This window comes from Barbus barbus, assembly GCF_936440315.1.
Source record: "Barbus barbus genome assembly, chromosome: 15".
Taxonomy (NCBI): domain Eukaryota; kingdom Metazoa; phylum Chordata; class Actinopteri; order Cypriniformes; family Cyprinidae; genus Barbus; species Barbus barbus.
The window spans coordinates 22,726,127-22,742,667 of record NC_136743.1 but is presented as its reverse complement, the minus strand read 5'-3'; the positions used below and the strand labels follow the sequence as shown (position 1 = coordinate 22,742,667).

Sequence of the window (16,541 nt, the reverse complement as noted above, 5' to 3'; positions counted from 1 at the left end):
CAAGCAGTCTACCTGACTACCTGATGATTGCCATTAGCTGAACTGAGACAAGAGGTCAATGGAGGGAAAAGCACTGTGGTGCAGATTAACTTTTTGAAGATTTTAAGGTATTTAATGTGCATTTAGTTCTCCTTCATCAGTAGTAGCAGCATATAAAAATAGCTTGTTAAAACTCAAACCGTTTAACCTATTTTGAAAGAGTTTGTAGAAAGATGAGACACTAAATGAAAGGCTGAGAATCTTAATTCACATTATGTATAAACAGCTTTATTCCTATACAGACAATATGAGGTACAAAAATAAAGAGTAACTTTGCCAACAACAACAATTAAAACTGATAAATAAAACATGTAAAATACTGAAGCAAAGCAATTTATTGTTGTCAGCTTTTTAAAACAATATTTTTGGATGTCATTTCTGAGCAGCTTTTAATATGGAAACATCAGGACCCTTAAGGTCAGCAGATTGGCCAGACAGATGGACTAGCCAGAACACAATCTATCTCCCCATCATCCTTAGTGTTTTGGAAGAAAACTATTTTAATTTCCTTTTCATAAATTGAATCTGAGACTTCCCAGTAAGTGCTCTGAGAGTTTTATAACCCTTGAAGGACTCAGAAAAGCACCCAATGAAATCCCCTGTCAAATCATGACAAAGTTATCTACAAGTGCTTCTTACTCCATGAAAACCTTTGGTTTAAATAGCTGAGTTTTTCTGCAACTGTGATATTTTGCAGCTGGCTTCAAAGCCTTGTTGTTATCCACACTGGTTCATCGTCAGATGACAGGTATTGAAGAACACAGGCCAAGGTATAAACAATAAATATAAACATCCACAAGACACAATGTGTAGACATGGTAATAAATAAATAACTTAAATGAAAAAATAAATATATCTGTTAAGTGTACAGTAAATGTTAAGGGATGCATGGCATCCATTTGGTAACAGTAAAATAAACAATGGCAAATGCATTGTGGTCATCATCTGTGTTGAGAAAAGAGAACACTAATGACCCTGTTAAAGCACAGTCTGGTAGACATCACATTATGCTAATTTCTTGTTGTTGATAACTAGAATGGGGAAAACCCTGTCAGGCCAAATAACTATGATGCAACTAAATCAATATATAGCATGATGAATTAAGAACTGGCCTTTAGTTTGGTATGCTAAATCCAACTATCGTTTCACATAGTTTGACAATTTAGACTTACATCTTGCTTACCTAACATATGTTTATGATAATATTTTATATAATATGTACTTTGTACATAATGTACCAGTATAAAATAAATAAAAAATGATTGCGTTATACACAGCCCCTATGGATAAGCATCACATATTAATCTCTATGGGTTTTATTGACTGTACTATATCTTTCATCAGCTTACTATATAAAAACGGGCCTCGTGGAACATGAACCCTTTAATACCTCTTACTTTATTTATGGTATTTAAAAGGATTAAAAATGTAAGATAGAAAAATAGTTCATATCATTCCTGTAAAAATCCTGAGAAATGAAAAACCTACTGCAAATACAATCAACCGTCAGTTCTTCCAGCTGAAAGGATAATACTAACTGGCCTGCGTGTTTTCTATCGGGTTAAACTTTTAATAATACTCCACATATGTTTGTGCAATTACATTGTAATTACAATAAAAATGTGCTGTTAATAATGAATGATCCAAATGTTGCTAATCTGGCTGAAATATTACATGCCAGACTGAAGGCCAGGAAACTGGGCACTGACATCCAGGATCAACAAATGAGTCTGACAAATGAAACAGGGTTTCGTGCTGTATCCAAGTCTGATGAAACTCCTGGTAAGCAAATGCTTGTCGAGTTATAACGTGTAGTTTTTGTTTATAGAGCCATTCAGATGGACGATCCCAAAGTTGCTGTTCTTCCATCCTCAGTCTCTCTCCATATTGAGGCCAAAGAGTCTCTCGTCATCTCTGACTTGGTCCAATCGTATTCTAACGTCATTCAAGCTTTTCTGTTGAGGTTTGGTGTGATGAAACTGCGTATGCATAGGCTGTTGTTGTGAATCACTCACAGCCAAACCAAATTCCCTCACAGCGCTTCACCATGGCCAAATCGCCAGACCTCGTTCTGTAGCCATGGTCCAGGAGGCTTCCCGATTCCTCCTTTCCCCTCTTTGTACCATTTCTTCAGGTCACGCTCCCCCTCCCCTCATTTAGCTCGCCTCATCCCACGCACTCACAGTCTGCTGCGGAGAGGGACTTGATGGTTCTCCAGGTTGTGGTAGCGTCCATGAAGGAGACCGGTTCATAGCCCGTGGGCCGGCAGCAGGGGTGTGCGCTAACCTTCCTGGCGGTGCGCTTGGGCAGACTACCATTGGCCAGTAGAACGCGCAGAGCCAAGTCGTAGTTCCCACGAGACCTCTGGCAGGAGCCGACACAGAACTTGAAAAGGACAATCTCGTCTGAGTCGAAGCCCATGCCCAGGTCCCGTACACGCATCTCACGTTTCTCTACACGACAGTCCCGACTGCTATGCCGACCCCTGCTGCTCTTCTCTTTCTTTTTCTTTTCCTCTTTCTCTTTTTTCTTCTTTTTCTTGCGCGCACCTTTGGTCTGTATGTCAGAAATGTCCGGTGAGCGGGGGGAACGTTCCCATCTTGCTGGCTGTTGGTCATCCTCGATGATCACAGATGGCTCTGTGGGAGAGACGGAAACGGATGGAGATGAAAGGAAAGAGAAGTGTATCACCTGTTCAGAACTATACAATTCATTGTTGATTCATTCATTGTGGAAATCATTCCCAGACATCTAACTCACCAAACAAACCATGCCATGGGGAGTCACTGCCCTCCTCAAGCTCTTCCTCAGCGTCTGGAAAAGCCTCTAACGGCAGCTCCTCCATCCCAGCAAATCCTACTGCAGCATCAGATTCTGCTCGAAAACGTGACCTGCCTCCTGCCACTAGGGGCAGCAGAGACATGACAACCCAAACAAGCACCTGAGCAAACAAAGCAAAGATGGATGGAAAATGAAAGGACAGTTTTTCAGAGTAATTAGAGCATCTCCTGGGTACCTGAATCAATGGATGTCCGAGCAAAGAATTCGCCCATTTATACACACCTGCCAGCGTTTCCTGTGACATGGTGCATCGGTGACTGATGGCATGGCAGGCATTGCTCTGATCTGACTCCTCGGCCACCACCAAACTCCCACCTGCATGGAAAGAACAAGGAATGACTTTATTATACAGCAACCTACAGTTGTACATACCAAGTACATACCCAGTCAGGTAATGCAAACTCGAGAGAGCGACATGCGGGTGACACATACACATACATCTAAATGTATATTCAAAGGTGTCCCATTCATCACGATCATAATGCCTTTAGAAATCATGCTCATTGTTGTTATAGAGAGAGACCGGTGCGATCTCTGAGCTCGGCCGGTGCTGACTTGTCTGCGGACAAAGCTACAGTGTTAAAAAGAGCTGTTGTCTGTCAAATAAACAGCCTTGAAGCAAATGCTGTCAAAAGCATTATTGACGTGGTTAGATTGCAGTGTGTAGAACGAGCCTCATGGTCTCAGGGGGTCCTACAAGCCACAGAGATACAGAGAGGTTGATAAGAGCTCTGAGCAATGCAGATGTTTATTGACTCATTGCAGTGTGTGACTGTGTAACCTGTGCTGGGTGCTCTGATTTATATCAGGGTCAGGAACAGGGCACAGTGTCTCAGTTAACACCATTCAAACAGCAGGGTTCAGTCAAACACGGCAACCTGAAAATGATTGATGAGGACAGACCAATTATTTGCTAGGAGAAAAAGGATGGCAGGCGAAACAACAGGGTGTGCTGTGCTTATATTTTGGCAGAATGTTATAATGTTCTAGTTGTGTGGCGTTGACTGAGGCTGGACTACTTTCTCTCACTCACCTCTGTGAGATCCGCTTCAGGAGGAACTGAACTGATGGCACACTTAAGACCAATTTACAAGAATTAACTAGCAATAAAGCAGTTAGCCACAAGAGGATGTGCCTTAATTTTAGCATGGCTACAGGCTATTGTTAGACACATGTTCATGCTTACGGTGTGAAGTGGCTAGTACTGCTGATGAAGAGCCAATTTATAATAACTGCACATAACTAATTATTTTGAGTGACTATTGTATAATTTTATGCATAACATTATAATGTGGAAAAACGGACATTCATTTTGGTATTTGCTAAAGATTACATTAAACAGTTTTTTAACTGTAAATTATGAGCAAAGATTAACTTTATCACAGATCACAATTGAATATCCAGTACTGGCTTACAAATATACACACAATTTAGACAAATTAATGATACGTTAAAAAAAGAATATCATTGGTAAATAACCAGTAATGGTACTGATACCTATTTATACCTTTTTATACTATTTGTATCCAAGCTGCTCTTTTCCATACAGTGAAAGTGGATGGTGAAAACGGCTGTCCCTGCTCCCAGTCGACTTTCACTGAATCTCATTTGGTGTTAAATGGAAGAACACAAGCCATTCGGGTTGGGAATGACATGAGGATATATGATGGCAGATTTTTCATTTCTAGTTGAAACTATCCACATAAGCCTGCATTTTGGAAGTAACTAGGAAATGTAAGGCCTACTCTAATTTCAAATCGCATTACTGGGGGCTGGACATTCATTTTACCTGCTCTATTCATTCTGGACCATTTTCTGGCGACTGTCATAATGTTAAAGGTAATCGTAAAGTTTCAAGGGTCAGAGAATCTTTTGCTAAGCTTTTCTCATGCAGTAGAAAGCCATTTGTACTCTCTTGAATGATTTACTGAATACATCTTTAAAGATGAAAAAATAAAGTATTATCTCATGTGCTCCTCAAGAGCATTAAAGATGTCTAATGCTGTATCTTAAGATCTTCAGTCATCTTGGTTTATTGGCTGCTTAAAGCAAATCTAGAATTTATGTCTTCTAAATCCAGCCAAATAAATATGAACCCGGTTTCAGCAGCTTCAGGACATATTTATGACTTCTCTGGAGGCCGGCTTCAGCTGAGAAAGACCACATATGACCAGAGATGAATGTGGACATGCTGTCAAGAGGCTTCACAGCATGAATTTCTACTGAAATGTGACTTCGACCCTCATTCTAACTCCTGCATGTGTTGTATTATAATCGAAGCGTTGTTTATGCGTGAAGATTTATTGTATTCTGATGATTTTCTAATTGTAATTGTATACATATCTGAATCTCCTTAAATATGTGGCACTTCATCTAAACTGCCATAATTGCTTTGATCATAAGCGACATAAAAGCATACGCCCTGAGCTGCATATGTGATTGTTTGTTTATAAATGGTTTGCGTGCGTGTGTATGAGTGTTATGGCTGTGACTCTGTGAGCGTACACATCTGTGTTCCTGACCACAACAATCATTCTTACAGTCTGGCTGGCTTCCCTCCTTCACTCTTCAGCTTCTATCCAGCGGAATGTATAAACCTAATGCAGAAAAACCAGGCTTACTGTAACAAGCAAATCAATATCAGACACCTACAGAGAAACAAGACAGACTCCACCACAAGAATTCGGAAATCTGTCCATTGTAGACTATGGAAGCGCAATCTGGCTAATAGGTTGGCCAGCATTTGGGGTCTGTGCGCCTCATTTCATGCTGTCAGTTTCTAAATAAGCCCCTTGGCCTCTCGTTCCCTGCGACCCCCCACCTCACTGCTTCCTGTAAACTGAGATGGCATGCTGGGGGCGCAGGCCAGAGGTTATGATAAGAGCACTACCTGCCCCTCAAAAACACAGCAGGCAGTTCCAGCCAGATAAGCAATGAAAATGGTCCATGACATGACATTCACACCTGTTATGCAAATTATTAGTTAGAGGCTCTTGCTTTGGAAGGCATGCCTTTTACTATTGCTCATACTTGATGTCACTGTAGGGGTTTAATCTAAAATACCAACCAAAGTATTCATCTTCAGTGCATAAGTTGTCTCACACTGTTTACGCGACAGACATGAATGATAAAATCTTAACTTCAAATCAAGCTTATCAAAACGATTTTAAGCAAATCCAATAAACGTATGTTAATTGAGGGACTGAGCCATATCTAGGAACCAGAATATCATAGATACTTAGAAGCAGTTTTGGGGAAAGTTATTTTTAAATGTAATGCATTACAATATTGCGTTACTCCCTAAAAAAGTAACTAATTACATTACTACTTTAATCTGGGCAGGGCTTGCTTGTTTGTTTTTAATATAAAAAGTTCTTCTTTTGCAAATGTAAAAAAGCCCTTTCACAACAAAAGTGAAATGAATATGCCTCAGCCTGAAGGATATGTAAATTTATGTCTGTACAGTAGAGGGCGCAGCTCAAACTAAGTGCATGAAGAATAGGATGCAGGAGAAGAAAGCTCAACACTATTCAGCAATAACAAAAATTAAACACAAATGTGCCATTTTTGTTTAGTATGGTTGAACTGGATCATCGAAGGTCAGTAGCAAAGACATTTGGTTAATAAAATGAGATTAAATGCATAAATTATATTTGTCTTATTTAACATATTTAATTATTGCAGGTTTGTATAAATATTCTGAGTTTGCATTCATTTTGAGGAATACTTAATCGGTTTTTGTGCAGGTGAGATGAGTAAATACATGTTCATATTTAGTCTAAAAGTACAGTACATTACATTCACAAAGTGCCTCTGCACTTACTCCTGATTTCTCTCAACATGGCAACACGAGAGTTGTCAGTCAAGACATGGGAAACAATGTAACTGGCGTTACTTATTTGAAAAAGTAACTCAGATATTTCCTTCTAAATGAAAAAGTAATGCGTTACTTTACTAGTTACTAAAGTAATCTGATTACGTAACTCACGTTTCTTGTAATGCGTTATCCGCAGCACTGCTTAGAAGTGGGCTCTTTTGATTCAGGCAATGAAATCACCCACCTAGCAACGCTTCTTGTAATGCGTTATCCGCAGCACTGCTTAGAAGTGGGCTCTTTTGATTCAGGCAATGAAATCCCCCACCTAGCAACGCCATGGCAATCACTACAATTTTTACAAAATGCCACTGAAAAACTCAACTCAACTCACACTTTGATTTAATTGAAAGAACTGACTTTTAAGAGTCATTAGTTCAGGGTTCAGATTACACTGGTTCTGCAGCATACATTTGATTCACTAAAAAGAATTGGTGCAGTCAATAGCACTTATAAAACTCAGCTCACCTTTCACACTTTGATTGACTTAAAAGAACTGACTCGTAATAGTTATTCATTCTGTGGTGTTACACTGTTCACACTGTAGATTCCGTAGCAGAGTTCCTTTAAGCCCAACACTAATGAAAAAGCATGTGTAAAAATCTTTTCAGACTTTTCTTTATCCTGTATGAAAGTGAAGAGATCATTCTTAAGAGTTTGTACAATAGATAGTTTTTTTTGAGTTTGTGCAAAGCTCTTTCATGAATGGCAAATCAGTTAATATAATTAGCAACTCTAATTTCCATATGCAATGCTCTAAACAGGCAATCAAATTTACCTAAAGGCAACTAATTTACATTAATACAAATGAGACATAAGAACCTTCTTCATTTGATTTAAGATTTGGTTCAGATTAGGGAAACTCGTTCCTGAAAGCACTTAAGAAAGTGCAGTTGAACTAAAAACCGGCACTGACTCAAACCCTCCAATGTACAAACCTTCCTACATGGGAAGAAGCTTCTCCCACAGTCTCTCTCATCCACCTTTAGAGGTGCACCTGGTTATGTTTAAGTGCCCTGAGCAGTGTCTTTGTTGGCCAGTCGCTCTCTGTCTCCTGCATCATGGCTGTTAATATGCGAGCTGAGGGTGCCTGAGGGACAGGACTCTTGAGGAATTGCAGAGTGGTGCTGATGGCCTCTGTGCTGGGACTCATTGATTAAAGGCATGCTTCAAATGCACAACAACCTTCCCTCAGGCACATACATGCCACTGTTAAAGAATATGAGAGGATCACAGTGGCGTCATTGTGACTAACATGGATGCAAACTACTTAGTCCAGAAGGCAGATGCAAATGAGGGGCTGTCATTTTAGAGTTGGTGTGTGTTGATTATTGTGATGTGAGGTGGGAATATACACCATAAAAATACATGATTAAAATAGATGATTTTTTAATTATGATGTTTAACCAGATATGTTGACATGTTAAGTGAATTAAGTAAACATTGTTTTGTTTGGGTTAAAAACAGCAATTTCTTGATTTTAATCAGTTCTCAATGCCAAGAATATATATTTTAGTCTATGCCATCTAGTTGATGTGTGAACAAAGTTTAACGGAACATTATTTGTAGTGTGCATCTTGTTTTGTTACTTTTGATGTGAAACAAAGTATGCAATTCAGACAAAAAATACTGTTTTGGTGCTCTTTAATGTGGCATGACAGATAAAGGGGCAGAACCGTCATGAACCGATCGTCTCTTACTCTTTTCTACTAGTTATAGCACAAAATAAAACAATAATGAACATTAGAAGGCATGCTGATACATTACAGTGAAACTTGTATCAGATCTCATGTAACTGCAGAAATGTAACTGTCATTTATCATTGCTACCTCAACTCGATAGTTAGCTAGAAAAATGAACTCTAGACATAAGCATTTTGCTAAATAAATGCACTATATTACATATTCAGTTATATTTTCACTTAACTGTTCTTCAATATAGCCTAATGCATATTTACATCCGAAAGAGTCAATATAGAATCAAATTGAACTGAGATCGGAATTAAATTAAATCAGAAGCTTGTGAATCTCAGTCAAACAGAATTGTAAAATTTGTGTCACTACCCAGACCAGAAGTTTAGCTGTAATCTGTCTAGACTGGACTCAACCTAGAGCATAGGCAAGTCTTAAGAGAGACTCCTGTGTTATTTCACTGCCTGCTCCTACTGGGTTGTCCCCCCTCGGACAGAACCATTAGAGGTGTTTGATGTGCCAGGTCTACCTGTCATTAATGATGAGGAGCAGTGGTGTGGGATAGGCCACACTAAATCAGCCAGCCAATAAAAGACACCTGGTGAAAGCAGAGATGCAAAGTACACTTCACCAGCCCGGCCTGCTTGATGATTGCCAGACACGCTTTTATCTGGGGGTGTGAACTTCAGCCGTGAGGTGTGTGTAATATATCTATCCATGTTCCCTCCGGCGTGCTAAACTCCATAGGCCTCAATCTCCAATCCAGTATTGGCACACGTGAAGAGCAAGCAGCGTGCATGCCCTTTCAAGTTCATAGGTCTTTCCTTCGAACAGTACTTATTACATACGCCCCGTGTATATAATGTATTGGACCTGTTACAACAGACTGCATTTTGGCTGTTTGCAGATATCCGAGACACTGGTTTTATGACATTTTAATGTGCTCATGCTCCAGAACCCGAGTTCAATCGCTGCATGTCTGAGTGCGTGACATCCAAGCGTATAATTCAATAATCCTTCTCTGGCAAAAGGTAGGTTCTCATTACTGTCAGAGTCCAGCCAGTGGAGAGGTGAAGAGAATGTGCGCTGCCAAGAAAACCAGCATTACCTGTTTGAAACCCTTTACTCTTTTGTTCCAGGATCCAAGGGGGGGGGGGGGGGGGGGGGGACATGCTGATTATTGGATTGTGAACATATGTGGTTTTTAGACCACCATTCATGTCATTGAGTGAACATGATAGCAAAAACAACTTCCATTAATTGCAAAGATCCATTTCTGCTGCTTTCAGTTTCTCTCTTAGAAGAAACTTTTGTTGAATTAAACTTTCCAAAAAACTCCTCTTATTCTAGCAGCATATATTCATAGTCATTGTAATGTGTAATGGAAGTAAAAACCTGATCATCAAGCGCAAAAAAAAAGCACATGCTTGGCCAGCATGGGTGCACAGCGTACTTAAGATGTGTGCCTCAAAATAAGGACACTTTTTAAAAAACACTAAATGTTTTTTATTGGCATCAAATGTTCCATGATGAGCCTTTCACATCTATGCAAACTTTCCATTCCACAAAAGGTTCTTTAACTTTTTAAAATGCTCTTTACACTAAGAAAAAACAGTTCTTTGTGGAACCCAAAATAATTTCTCCATGGCACTGCGGTGAAAACCCTCTTTTGAAATCATTATTTAATTTTTATGAAGTATTAAACCAGAAGGTCAGATAGTGTTTACTGCATCTCTTGTAATATTTAACCTGAAAATAACTTTTAATGAGTTTAATTTATCAACACTGTAATGACGCAGTCAAATCAACATCATTGATGTGCGCACGTCCTGGGTTGTTCCCTTTCGACTTCTTACGGCACTAAATTCCTGAATTTACGGTACATCAGCAATGAAATCAGCAGTGTTCAAGTTAGAGGCTGTGAGGCTTGACAAAAGAGGCAGGTTGGTTGGCAGGCTTTATTTTTGCTACGCAAATGCAGTGGCCACTGTTTGCATTCCACACCACACGGCTGCATTACGAGCTTGTCGGACAGAGCACGAGAGCGTGTCCCTTCCCCACCAGATCCTCAACTGAGGCACAGGAGTGGACCACACAAACAGCTCACTCAAGTACTTACAAACATCCATGAATGCACACATATATCAAAATACAAATGGCTCAGATTAAGCCCATTGTTTTATTGCTATTATTATCATGATTTAATTCCATTTAGATGTTTTTAATTGTCTCAAAAACAGTTTGAAAAGCTTTTTTTTGATAGGGATTTCAAAAATACACCAAATAGATTTGTTCTTGAAAATTAATTAATTAATTAAACATTAATCCTTTGAAGTAGAGATGCACAATATAGCAATAACATATGGGTTATCTGCTGGCGTTGAAAATCCAGTTGAAAATCGCATTTTCTCTATTTTTACTTTAAAAGGTGCTTCACTGTCATTAAACGCTTATTTAAAGTTCATTTTTAAAACCAATAATAATTCAATAACACTGTTAAATGTAATCTTTAGTAAATATCCATTTTCTTACTATACACTATAATGCTGTGATGCCGAAATTGACATTAAAAATTATTTTACATAAAACATAGTATAGAATTTCATCCCATTTCATCATCATTTATGATTAGGCATCTTCAACTACTATAGGACAAAAAAAGTTTGATACAATGTACTTACTGTGTTCATGTTGTATTGTAAAATGCATTTTTTGCTACTAAGGTGGGATATAGGTACGTTTAGGGACAGTTTTTGTGTTATAGTTAGATTTAAGGAACATTTACTCCAAAAAAAAAGGAACTAAAACATCTTTAAAGTGGAAACGACTTTCACTTTAACAATAACAATTTAATGCCAACTTTCACTGTTTACAACAGTGTAATTATATATGTAACTACAAAAACAATTACAAATGTAATTACATACAGATTCTTTTAAATATAAGAATAAAATAAAAACGTGTATATATGCACGTGTTGAATAAGAGCATTGTATTAAATCATTAATTTAAATTAGTAGTTAAAGTTGTTAAATAAACTAAATATATACACTCACTGGCCACTTTATTAGGTACACCTTGCTAGTACCGGGTTGGACCCCCTTTTGCCTTCAGAACTGACTTAATTCTTCGTGGCATAGATTCAACAAGGTGTTGGAAACATTCCTCAGAGATTTTGGTCCATATTGACATGATAGCATCACGCAGTTGCTGCAGATTTGTCGACTGCACATCCATTATGCAAATCTCCCGTTCCACCACATCCCAAAGGTGCTCTATTGGATTGAGATCTGGTGACTGTGGAGGCCATTTGAGTAAAGTGAACTCATTGTCATGTTCAAGAAACCAGTCTGAGATGATTTGAGCTTTGTAACATGGTGCATTATCCTGCTGGAAGTAGCCATCAGAAGATGGGTACACTGTAGTCATAAAGGGATGGACATGGTCAGCACCGATACTCAGGTAGGCTGTGGCATTTAAACGATGCTTAACTGGTACTAAGGGGCCCAAAGTGTGCCAGGAAAATATCCCCCACGCCATTATACCACCACCACCAGCCTGAACCGTTGAGACAAGGCAGGATGGATCTTTACGCCAAATTCTGACCCTACCACCTGAATGTCGCAGCAGAAATCGAGACTCATCAGACCAGGCAACGTTTTTCCAATCTTCTATTGTCCAATTGTGGTGAGCCTGTGTGAATTGTAGCCTCTGCCTCCTGTTCTTAGTGACAGCAGCGGCACCCGGTGTGGTCTTCTGCTGCTGTAGCCCATCTGCTTCAGGGTTCGACGTGTTGTGCGTTCAGAGATGGTATTCTGCATACCTTGGTTGTAACGAGTGGTTATTTGAGTTACTGCATTGAGTTGCTGCCATGTGATTGGCTGATTAGCAATTTGTGTTACCAAGCAATTGAAAAGGTGTACCTAATAATGTGGCCAGTGAGTGTAGATCCCAGAATTTTAATATTGGCAATCTATAATCAGCCATAACATTAAAATACTCATCTTATCAGCCAGAACTTTTAATATCAGTACATCTATCCTTTAAAGCCTATTTAGCTCATGTGTGTTTTTTTTTCTTTTTAAAGCACAAGAAAAGGGTGTTCACTTTGGGGTGATGATCAGTGATAAATGTCTTCTTCATTAATAATCAGTAATAATAGATTTATCTCCATTATCAATGTATTTCTAGTTTGATGCTCAGCAGTATAATGTGTCTTATTAATTATCAGTAATAAATAAATCTACTTCACTCCCTGCAAATTTGGTAAACAAAAAGTTACGTTAGTTATGTTTCTCTAGATTTAAAATCAGCTATAATTGACCTGGCAAAACATTGTTAACAGGCTGATTTTATATAAAGAACCAGTATAAAGTGGGTCAGCATTGGGATTTGCAAGTTTGAGAATATGATCTGAGCTGACAGTTATCAGTGGCACCAAAGATATACCTTTGAGCTGTAAGATTATTAGAGTACAAACTTTATAGTCCAGATTCGTTTGTGTGCCGGGCAGTTCAGACGCAGTAGCTGATGTCTTTTCCTGTCTGAACCTTATCCTGGACAACAGCTTTAGCTTCTCTTCATTAAAATGTCTTGCCTTTTGCTTTAATAACCAAATACAGCCAGATTAAATACATTTAAAAAGAACCGACAGAGCGAGAACACTTGGGTGAACAAGTCCTTAAATGGGAATAAATTAGGGAAGAGAGGGTAATGGTGAAGATAATATTTCACTCCTGAGGCTTAGCCTAAGCAGTCACAGCGACCTCTAAAGAGGGAGAGAGAAAGAACGAGACAGACTAAGCAACTAAATACTCTATAAAAGGAAGCCAGAACAGTTCCCCTTGAGATAAGGGTTGGTGGCAGGAAAGAGAGAAGCTTCATCATTGAAATCACATATCATATACAAACCAGATAGCATGCTAGCCTTCAGCTACCCTACACACTCAGTGAACTCTCTTAAACCACTGACCTAAACCTGAAAGACAACCTAAACCCTGCGCTTGCAGGCTCTTGGTTTCTAAATGAATCCACAGGTAATTATTTGAACCGGGGCAGCGCTCAGGCACAGAGGCCAGCCCATCTTCACAGGCCTTTATACTGAAGCTTACGTCTCATTTGTTCAAATTAAGCTCAGGGAGGGGGAAATCTAGCTATTAGTGTGTCTGGATGAACTAACGACATCCAAAGCGTTTCCATGTCGCCCAGTTGAGCCCCAGACAGGCTTCGAGTAATGACCTGGCCCGCTCTTTCAAAGGCACCGACGCCACCATGATTAATGCATCTGACCTGGCAATTTTGGAAGAATACAGCTTATTGTATTAAGACTGCTTCCAGCCACAAACATGGGTGTACAATAAGTCCACTTAACATTCTTCGCTATCAAAAGTTTGGTAAGAGATGTTCAGATAAAGAGAAAAAGGTAATATCCCTCATCAGTGTCATGAATGAAGTCTTGAGTGCACATGCATTTCATCTGGCAAAAACACCAACAATTAAGCAAAAACCAGGGGTCAGGCTTGGTAAAACTTTTGTGTGCATTTATAAATTTGGTTTCATTGTATAAGCAATAATCTGAGTGACTGATTGGAGGATCAAGATATAAACAGCTACAAGATCTGATATTATTCGTGCCACAATCAGGGCAAAAATGAACAATTTGTGTAGGAAAAGAGTGTATGAGAGTATAAGGAATGCAACAATGGAGCTATATATCAAAACAAATTGTTTTTTCATAATTATTTATGGTAACCACAAGGGGGAGGACATTCAGTCTATTTTGTAAGGGGGAAACTGTGGATGATCTGAATGTTAGGTAAGCATAGTCATATCAATGACCTGTTCAAGCCACGTATTTTCATAAGAAGGTATACAGACGCTTGTGAAAAGAAATCGTGTTCACCTGAGGAGGTAACTGTAGCAACAGTAGTCACCTTATTTAGTGAAGATCATAACAGGACGAAACAGTGGCAAAATAGATTGAGTCCCTGAAAATTTCTTATAATTCCTTTTCAAAAGCCACTGAATTATTAAACCATGATGAATTTTCTAGTAACTGACACAGAGGCCCATTCAGATTGAGCACAGACAGTTGCACTGACCCTTAGAGCTCAGGTCAGCTAAGGCCAAGGGATGTGGACCCTGCGGTGGAGTTGCAGGACACTGCCAGATATCTCAACGTTGTCCTCAAAAGCACTAGTGTAATCTCTTCCTCACACACAAGACTGTACATTTCTGTCACACACACACACACACATTCTGAAACCAGCTTATTTATCACGCATGCCAAAATCTGCATCTTGTTGCTCTAGAGGCCAACAGTATTGTCCAGTGCATCAATGTGTCATCATTTAAACCTTCCCTGCTCTGAGGTTTGGGAACGTGCACATGGAAACACATGTGCACACATCTATGCCGGGGGTTTGAGAGATCATGACATGAAGAGGTGAGAGCCAGGTCAACTAACACAAGAGTGACCGAAGAATTGGAAAGGAGAAAAAAAAAAAACATTCATGAGAATAAATGAAAGTATGTTTTTTTTTTGCCTCTGTCAGTGGTTCTCTATCATGCTGCTGGAGGACCACAGCACTGCCTATTTGGGAGATGTCTTTCATTGAAAACACCTGATTTTTATCATCAGCTCATCAGTTGAAGCTACAATAACTGAATTTGGTGTGTCAGGTAACGAACATATGCAGTGCTGGGCTCCTCCAGAATCCCAAATGAAATCCACTGCTCTAGTTACAGTGAGGCAAACTTAAATACAAAGCATGTAAGCTATGCAAAAACACACATGGACATGTCATTGAGGTAGGTGTGGCGGGAGTCCAGGTCTTGGTCTGAAAGCAAAGATTCCAGAATGACAATCCTGAAAATGGAAATCAGTGCACAAAGAAATGAAATTGAAACCTTCAGTGGAATCTTAAATTTGAAATAATTTGAATGAATGGAGTTCAGCTCACTTCAGAAAAAAAAGAAAAGAAAAATCACATTGTACATGCTTTTCTGAAATGTTGAACACAGCATATTAACTCTAGTTAATTTAATTATCTATGAAATCAATCTAACAGCAATAAAGAAAGAAAGTTTGGTAAGTTTGCTGTAAGAGACAGTCTAGTTCAGTCTCTTTTAATTATAGGATAAAATAAAATATTAACAAAATTTAAATGCGTGCATGCAGCGGAACGTTTTACCCCAAGAAAAGGAGCCTTTTGTCGAACTAAAACATCTTAAAAGTGGAGACGACTTTCACTTTAACCAGAACGATTTAATGCCAACTTTCACTATTTGTGAAATGGTGATGACGAAAATACAATTTCTCCTCCAACAAAACAATATTTGACAGATTTTCCCCAGTCCATTGCTGCTACTGTTGATCTCTAAATCAAAAATCGATAAAAAAAAAAAAAAAACTAAACCATTTGAGAGAATAGGCTCAGCAGGCAGCGAGAACAGAATGACAGGTAGCTTACAATGCCTCTCAGACCACACCTGATGACACCCGCCTAGTAAAAGTTTCAATTACACACCAGCCCTCTAATGTTTATTGCCCGAGGGGACATATCACAGAGGTCTGAATCAGATCCAAAGCCACTGACAATCTATAACCCTATCAATTAAAAGCCGATGTAATAGGAAGTTTAATTTATGCGCGATACCGTGCGTTCCCTGATGGACTGCTTGAGCTCTTGAGCGTGCCAGATCCTCTTCTCGTAGGCAGCTGAGCGTATCTTCTCGGGTAAAATCCACACGCGCTTCTTTAAAGCAACATAATTCTCAAGCAACTGACTTTCTCACGGGTATGTCCTCTTCTAAAAGCGACAGAACAAACTCTTCAAAGGCGAGAAAGACGGAGAGGCGCCTCCCTCCGTGGCCAAGCCTCTCTCGCTTCTTGTTGCGAGCACCTCATTAGATGATCCTGAGAGGAATGAAAATCAAAGTCAGTGACCACGACCGGCTTAGCACTTACAGTAACAATAATCATGATAATTATGAAAATAATATTAGTAACAATAACAGCTAACAGATATCACGTCGGTAATTTTTCAAAACTTGTAAATTCCCCAAATAAAGAAAATGGTTATAATTTTAATATA

General features: G+C 39.1%; 1 protein-coding gene across 1 annotated transcript; it reads right to left on the bottom strand.

The window, feature by feature from the left end:
• Positions 1 to 247: 247 nt before the first annotated feature.
• Positions 248 to 16,258, bottom strand: LOC306880836 (uncharacterized protein). Its single transcript, XM_079434617.1, has 4 exons — positions 16,104 to 16,258; positions 3,103 to 3,195; positions 2,800 to 2,980; positions 248 to 2,678 (listed from the first exon to the last, which is right to left on the bottom strand). The coding sequence occupies exons 2-4, from the start codon at positions 3,154 to 3,156 to the stop codon at positions 2,206 to 2,208; spliced, it is 708 nt and encodes a 235-aa protein (XP_079290743.1). The 5' UTR covers positions 3,157 to 3,195; positions 16,104 to 16,258; the 3' UTR covers positions 248 to 2,205.
• Between the last annotated feature and the right edge of the window lie 283 nt (positions 16,259 to 16,541).

Coding starts and splice junctions, on each gene's coding strand:
- LOC306880836 (XM_079434617.1), bottom strand. CDS start 3,156: ATGCCTGCCATGCCATCAGTCACCGATGCACCATGTCACAGGAAACGC. Junction 2,981..3,102: donor GTCACAGGAAACGCTGGCAG/GTGTGTATAAAT, acceptor TTGTTTGCTCAG/GTGCTTGTTTGGGTTGTCAT. Junction 2,679..2,799: donor CCCATGGCATGGTTTGTTTG/GTGAGTTAGATG, acceptor TCTCTCCCACAG/AGCCATCTGTGATCATCGAG.